This window comes from Penaeus monodon, chromosome 39 (genome assembly GCF_015228065.2).
Source record: "Penaeus monodon isolate SGIC_2016 chromosome 39, NSTDA_Pmon_1, whole genome shotgun sequence".
Classification (NCBI taxonomy): domain Eukaryota; kingdom Metazoa; phylum Arthropoda; class Malacostraca; order Decapoda; family Penaeidae; genus Penaeus; species Penaeus monodon.
This window is the reverse complement of record NC_051424.1, coordinates 9,589,346-9,596,845: the sequence shown is the minus strand read 5'-3', so window position 1 is coordinate 9,596,845 and position 7,500 is coordinate 9,589,346. Positions and strand designations below refer to the sequence as shown.

Sequence of the window (7,500 nt, the reverse complement as noted above, 5' to 3'; positions counted from 1 at the left end):
AATAGTTGTCTTCTAGTGTCAATATTCTTTAGCTTCTAGATCTAACAGTCATATACGAGTCTGATTTCCCAGATTACATATGTCTCCTATCCTCATGTTAAGTGTTCTATGACTGCATAACTTCTCAACTTTTCTACAGTTAAACGCGGTCAGAGTGAGAAAGAAAAGCACTAATCGATAATTGGTGTTTTTGCTTGTAATTTTGGCTTGTTTTTTATAGTGCTTGTGTTTTGTTGATGTTTACAGTTGTCTGGATTTTCAGGGCAATACATTAAGAAAGAGTTTGTCCAAAAGGACCACTTAAGTATTGTATTGATACACGCTTACACGCACACACACACACACACACACACACACACACACACACACACACACACACACACACACACACACACACACACACACACACACACACTCATACTCATACACACACACGCGCGCGCGCCGATATACCTACGTGTTGATATGATTAATCATATTTCCGCTTCTTCTTTCTACACACTGAACTTACAACACAAAGCGTTAATATGGTGGCCGTGGTCTTTGGAGTCCACAGCATATATTTTTCTACGTTTAAAAGGCGGGGGACCTTTTATTGACTTCACCAACAACCACAATCAATAATCGTTGTTTGTACAAATATTGAAGTGCTATATATGGTTGATAAGATTATGCTACATGTAAGTTAATAAATATAAAAAAATATATATATATGTATATATATATATATATATATATATATATATATATATATATATATATATAAATGGAATATGTTTTAAAAATCACAACATACTATGTTTATCTTATGTGTTTTGTGAATGTTAAATCGGTTTTGCATGTTTGTAGATATGAAATTAGAAAATGTTATAACCTGGCCTATTTTATTTTAGGACTAAAGAGGCAATATCATATGTTGAAAGTACGTCACGTTGTAAAAAAAATCTACAGAGAATTTATAACCATTTAAAATGTATAGATTTGTATGTGCTAATTTTATACGAATAAAACAAGAGAGCTTTTGGGGTATATTTATTTCCTTTAAATCTAAATTCTACAGACTGGGGAACCTATAACATATGATTTCCCATAGTTTTGTTAATCTATACATAAAACTGTACAATAATAAGACAATCACCTGATTATTCAACAAGATGTGAAAGTCTCCGCGTGAGAGTTGCACTGGTAGAAAACGGAACCTGAAGTGCTGTGGGAAGTAATGTTTTAAGGTGAGACTAATACATTCATGACGGAATTTAAAGTGGTCTGGGTTTAAGTGATAAAATATATAAGTACACTTTAGGTGCATTATCTTTTAGCGTACTATGATCACAGGCATGTTCTGGTGTCTATTGTAGACACAAAACCCTTAATGAACTGAGTTTCTGGAATTTTTATTTCATTAATAATGTTTGTATATCTGAGGTTTGATCAGTAATATTAATGTATATTCAGTCATTTTTTTTTCTTATCATAGACCTATTAATATCCCTCAAAGTACATATCAGAACGAGAACAATTAACACGAGGATAAGAAGCTATAGAAAGAAATGGACAAATGAAGTGGAAAGAAGTGGGAAAGCGACACAAAGAAGCGGTGAACGTAGCAGTTTTCTGCTGTATTTGCAGAACACCAAATCAAACGCCAGTCTTTCGCAGTGCTTACTGTTATGACGTCACATAATTCCTGGTGACGTCACATAAATGCTGGTGACGTCACACAGCCCCTGATGGAAGACAGAACGCGTGGTTTGTAGAGCACCAGGATTAAAGAACACAAACTCTCCACAGATTGTCCGTTAAATTCCTCTTCGTGGAATCTTTAGTCCGTGAAACACATCGTGACTGTTATGTTTTGTTTTGTTCTATTCTTCCTGTATTTTATTTTATTTTATCTTGTAATTGATAGAGTATATGCATTATCCTTGCCTGGCTCACTACTGAGGTACTTTTTGTCGGAAATGTGTTGATTGTAGGATAAACCACACAATCCACAGTGACTGTACTGTACTGAACACGACCTCTATTGGCTCATAAACTTGGAACGATCCAGAAACGATTCATTTTTTATCATTCCACAAGCATGTTCCTTTCAGCAATCTATTTCCGATCTTGAGTATTATTTCTAGTGCCGAAGCAACATTCATAGCAATGATATGTACAGCGCATGAGAATAAAATTTATAATGTTCTAACTTTTCTATAATTCCAAAGTTAGACATTATATGATAATGGAATATATTTTTTTAAAACGTACATATGTGATACAATTGTTTGTTTTCTGACACTATAAAAGCGAACAATACATCGACACTGTACAACATTTTCACATGATATTATTTAATCATAAAATCCATGAACACTGCACTATCTATGCGTTTTCTTCTCTCTCTTTTTGTGTGCATTTAAGGTTTTGCGAGCCTGTTCTTGCTGGATCTCCACCGAAACCCTGGAATAAGAATTTGATGTCGACGTGACACAATGGCGTTCTACAAAAATTGGAAAAAAATATTATAGAATAAAAGAATTATCGACATCTTACAACATGCCTGAGACGTTACATTATGGCTAGTTATGTTCTATTAATATATGTTCTATCTTTCTTTTTCTTTCTTTTTTTTTACAAAATAGAATTAGAACAATTTTGTTAGTTTGGTTTAATAAATTGTATTTTTTTGTGATACTGAATTAGCAAGAAATAATTAGTAGTATCTATATTAAGAAGGAAATGGGGACACAATCCAAGAAAAGTAAATTTGAAAATAATATAAAAGTTATCCATGCACATACGCAAACATAGAACATCAAAGAAAACTGTCATGAAAAGGGGTAACTAAGGGAAATTTACTCGTGGCGTTACACGTGCTATATACAGTGAATAAAACAAACAAATTTGAATATCCTTAACTAAATAGAACTTAAACAGATAGTATGCACGAAATATACACAAAAAAATATTGAGTAAAATAATAAAGACAGTCCCTACAAGGCTACATTCACAATAAATTCTATATATATATATACAAAATCTTTTGAACTTGCGAATGAGAAGAGAGTCTACTTCTTCTATACAAGAATAGAGCACAAAAACTTTCTGGAAAATAGAAAGAGCTGTATTCATGCACAGCAAGAACACTTTAAGTCTTAGTTTTTTTTGGCCTTCTGTGAGCAGTTTTATCATATATACAAAATGTGACTAAAGGTCTTTCCCGCGACCTAAAGGCACGAGGATCATACGTCTGCTACTGAGGGGTCGTCCGCCCAGAGGTCGTACCACGGGCCGCATAAGTTCCCAGTTGTGTACGACTGCTGGTCGATACGAGACACTCCCTCTGGATACTTCAGGCGGCGGTTCATGTAATCGCTGTAGTTGAGGATGTTGACCTCGCTGCCGTATTGCCACGGCAGGAGCAGCCTGTCCACAGGCTGCCTCCTGCTTTCCTTCGGGAGAGGGCAGGGTGGCCGCTGCGTCCTCCTCGGGGGAAGCGGCGGCGTCTCCGTGGCCTGGGACAGCGGCGTCGAGTGGGATGAGCTGCTTTGCTGTTGACTCTCGTCGGGCCGTCGCGGAGAGGCGTGGCTTCTTCTGATCTGCGTAATTTTTGTTGAGGTGGAAGAGGCGGTGGAAGACGGGGGGTTGGACATGGGCAGCGGGGGCGGCGGTGGAGACCTCCGATGGGCGGGAGACGCCCACGTGAGAGAGCGCGACACCTGTTTCCTCATCTGCGTCTTTCTCATTTCGCACCTGTGGTCGCTGACGACCATGTAGATTTCCTCCTCGTTGTCCTCCTCGTCGCTCCCCGTCAGAGTGCTGTTGCCTGAGGACGAGTTCGAGTTCTGCTGAGACGACTCGCTCTGCCTGGTGTTCGAGCACGACCTCGGCGACGGGTTGGGGTCTTCGTGAGGCAGGGGCATCGGCGGGCGGATCGAGTAATCCACAGTGGGCCTGGTGCTGGCGGGCGTGGGCGGCGCCGGGGGCTGGAAGGACGGCGGGTCCGGGATGTCCATGCTTACATCAACGAGTGAGGAATGCCTCCAGTCCTCAGACCAGACGTCCTCGTAGTCAGCACTCTGCAGGTCGTCAGGAATCCCGCGGCAGGAGTCCATGCCCAGGCAGAGGAGAGACGAACTCCTCCGCACGGTCCGTCGGCCTCGCTCCTGACTTCGGCCGCGCTCCCTCTGGGCGGCTATCTTCTGGGCGCAGGGCGAGGACCGGTTGGTCTTCCTCCTTGCCAGTGTCACAAAGTGATCAATGGAGAGAGAGGGCAGGGAGAGATCCCTGTGCTTGACGCTGTCGCTCTTGTGTTTACGACCAGGCGTCGGAAGGGTCATGGTGGCGTCCTGGTCCCCTGCTATGTACTGGAAGGACTGTTGGTCGCTGGAATGGCAGGACTCGGGGCTGAGGAGGCAAGGGAGAGAGACCGGCTCCGTGTTAAACGGCGGGGTTGTGGAGGACCTCAGCCAGCGGGAGCTGAGGCTGTTCATGGAATGTGGGGCAAGTCTGGCAAAGCAAAGGAAGGCGAAGGTAAAACAAAAGAAAACACAGAAGGACAAAACACATGAAAAGCAAAAGACGACATCACAAACATGACACTATCTCTAGAGGGAAATAAGACACATGATGCAAGAGGGAAACAAGCACGGGGAAGCGAACCGCAACTCACCCGTTGAGATCGTCGTCGGAGTAATCAGCCTCGGGGTTCATGGGAGGCCTTATGCTGCCGCTCTCGTTGCTGAAGCCGCTGTCGTCGCTGGAGTGGAAGGACGCGTTCCCGCTTCCTCTCTTCTGGAAGCGCGCGGAGAGGTGGGAGGAGCCGGCGCCGGTCGTGAAGGAGCGGCTCAGGGTCATGGAGGAGCCGGTGGTGAGCGAGCCGCTGGAGGTGAAGGGATTGGAGCCGGACTTAGCGTGCGGCTGCGGCTGGCTCGTCGATTTCTTGATGGTGGGGGCTGAGACTCGGGCGGAGGGGGGTTCCAGAATGGCGTGGTTGAAGAGGACCGTGTTCACGCTGGAGGACATGCTGGTGCAGGTTCTCAGAGTTTCCTGGGAGGAGGCTACATGTGATGATTTGGCAGAGGAGGAGGACTGTGGCACTGGAACGCTCGAGGCAGAAGTGGAGGCACTGGCATGGGAGGCGGCGGCGGGACTAGCGGCTCGGACCTGTAGGAAGTCGCGAGAATGAAGCCTTGAGCGCAAAAGTTTTTTTCGTTGTTATATAATGGGTAAAGATGGAACCAGTCACAATTGGCGATCACTAATGCACAGAGCTGCTTTCTGTTTATCTGTATATGATAATGAAAATACGCAAATACTCTTGTGTTTGTGCCACATCATCCAATTCATAAATTCGTAAAAAAAAAAGCTAAAAGCGTACCTCAGAGCTACGATAAGGAAATCTGCAAAATTAGTTTCCCATCACGACCTGAATTACAAACCCGAGCCATGCTGTAATCCCAAAAGAGGACGACTTACTTGAGGGAGAGATTCGTCCAGCCAACTCACCTGGGTCATGGAAGCGATCGAGGGCCTGTGTTTGGAAGGGAATCGGTGGTAGGGCTGAGCGTGGGCGTGCTGGGATAGCCCGGGGCCAGTGGGCTGCTCCTCAGCACCTGCGGGTGTGGCCTGGGGGTCCTCTACACTACCTCTACTGTTGAGCTGTGACGTCATGGTGCTGCTACAACCATGGGGAATGGGGGGAGGAGGGAGGTAGGTTAGACACAAGTCACCCGTCAAGGAGATGTGGTTCTTGTGGTAGAGACGCCACGTAGGTACACTAAAATATCTTAAGGATTATACAATACCGGAGGGAAGTTCTTAACTATGCATTTCAGGGTATTAGACTTACTATTTTTCTTTTTTCTTTTTTTTCTTCAAAGACTAGTTTGTTACAAAGCTATTATTGTAAATAACCGCGTGAAATGTAGCGAAGAGAGTATATTTTTCGCTGAACAATCTACATGATGATACAACTCAAGCAGAGAGTAAAAAAACAGTTTAAAGTCAAGACGGAGGACAGGTGGAAATCGCCTCACAGTAGAGATATAGAATTAGGAATGAGAAGCAACGCCACAGAGGAGAAAATAGAATCACGCAAGAAATGAAAAGAGGGAAGACAAAGAAGAGAAGAGAGAGAGAGAAAGCCAATTGCGGATTCCAACGACCATATAAGGACCAGCGGAAGAGGGCAAGGGACCAATTGTAGGACAGTTGACGAAGGACACTTGATGGAGGACTCACCCGAGAGCTGAGTCATCTTCCTCGTGCAGGAGCTCCGTGTAGGCTACAGGGAACCATCCACAGCGCTGCGTGCGGAGGTTCTCGCCGTACTGCCAGCCTTTGTTCTTCTCTCCTATGGCGGAAGAGGGGGATCAGTCTTCCTCGATCTCTGTCTTTACTTTGAATTTTTTGGACACGGGAGTGATATAGCTGTCTTTGTTGGTGATTTATTTATTTGTTTGTTTATTTATTTATTTATCTATTTATTTGTTTGTTTATTTTTACAGATAGGAAACTTGTCTGTAAGCTATCACTGTTTTTTTATATTTTTTTTACAGAAAAGAAACTTTTTTGTTCACTGTTTTTTTTTTTTTTTTTTATTTTTTTTTTACAGAAAAGAAACTTATTTGTAAGATATCACTCTCTTTGATGGTGAAATTTTTTGTTACAGATAAGATAATTTTTTAGTAAGATATCACAGCCTTTTATTTTTCTTTATTTTTCACAAGAAATAGGTTATCGTTTTTAATGTAATTTGTTTTTGGAACAGGAAAAAATATCACTAGCTTTGATCATGATCCCAGATAGAAATGGCTTCTAAAACATGTCTATATATCACTTCATAATCATATCTCCTCGTCTCATTACATAGTTTTCTATACCCCCATTTCCTCCCCAACTTCCCCACTCCCTAAAACAAATAAAAATCGTAAACAACTATCACCGTCTTATTCCCCCCACCCCATAAAAAAAAAATCATAATAATAGATAAATAAAAACGAAAATGAAAATAATAGTACCAACCACCCCGTCCCTACCCCGTCCTTACCCCCCAAACAACCGGCATCACAGCGGGACCCAAACAACCACAGTGGGACCCAAACAACCACAGTGGGACCCAAACAACCACAGCGGGACCCAAACAACCAAAGCGGGACCCACCAATCAAGGCAATCAAGTCCATTTCGACGAACGACAGCTGGTTGTCTCCGCTGGGCGAGTAGGGGTACAGCGCCCTCGCCATGGCCCGCCTGCTGCTGTCTTCAGGGACGGCCATGGACCGCCGCTGCATGAGGGTGTCCGCTGCGGGAAGGCCATGCAGTTAGTCATGAGTTCTGGCTTTGTGTGTGTGTGTGTGTGTGTGTGTGTGTGTGTGTGTGTGTGTGTGTGTGTGTGTGTGTGTGTGTGTGTGTGTGTATAAATATATATATATATATATATATATACATACACACATACACATATATATATAAATATATATATATATATATATATATATATATATATATA

At 42.9% G+C, this 7,500-nt stretch overlaps 2 protein-coding genes across 9 annotated transcripts in view; one reads left to right on the top strand and one right to left on the bottom strand.

The window, feature by feature from the left end:
- Window positions 1-1,022, top strand: part of LOC119597387 — a 16,624-nt gene extending 15,602 nt beyond the window's left edge. For all 8 annotated transcript variants that reach the window (XM_037946949.1, XM_037946941.1, XM_037946942.1 and 5 more), the window contains exon 4: window positions 1-1,022. This exon is cut by the window's left edge. The gene's annotated coding sequence lies outside the window, so the exon portion shown is untranslated.
- The window catches only part of LOC119597466, an 89,619-nt gene continuing 83,138 nt past the window's right edge, over window positions 1,020-7,500 (bottom strand). Inside the window, exons 11-15 of the mRNA XM_037947041.1 lie at window positions 7,153-7,293; window positions 6,232-6,343; window positions 5,497-5,668; window positions 4,661-5,154; window positions 1,020-4,497 (exon numbers count right to left, since the gene is read on the bottom strand). Coding sequence (XP_037802969.1) covers window positions 3,231-4,497; window positions 4,661-5,154; window positions 5,497-5,668; window positions 6,232-6,343; window positions 7,153-7,293 — 2,186 coding nt within the window. The 3' untranslated portion in view covers window positions 1,020-3,230. The remainder of the gene's footprint in view (window positions 4,498-4,660; window positions 5,155-5,496; window positions 5,669-6,231; window positions 6,344-7,152; window positions 7,294-7,500) is intronic.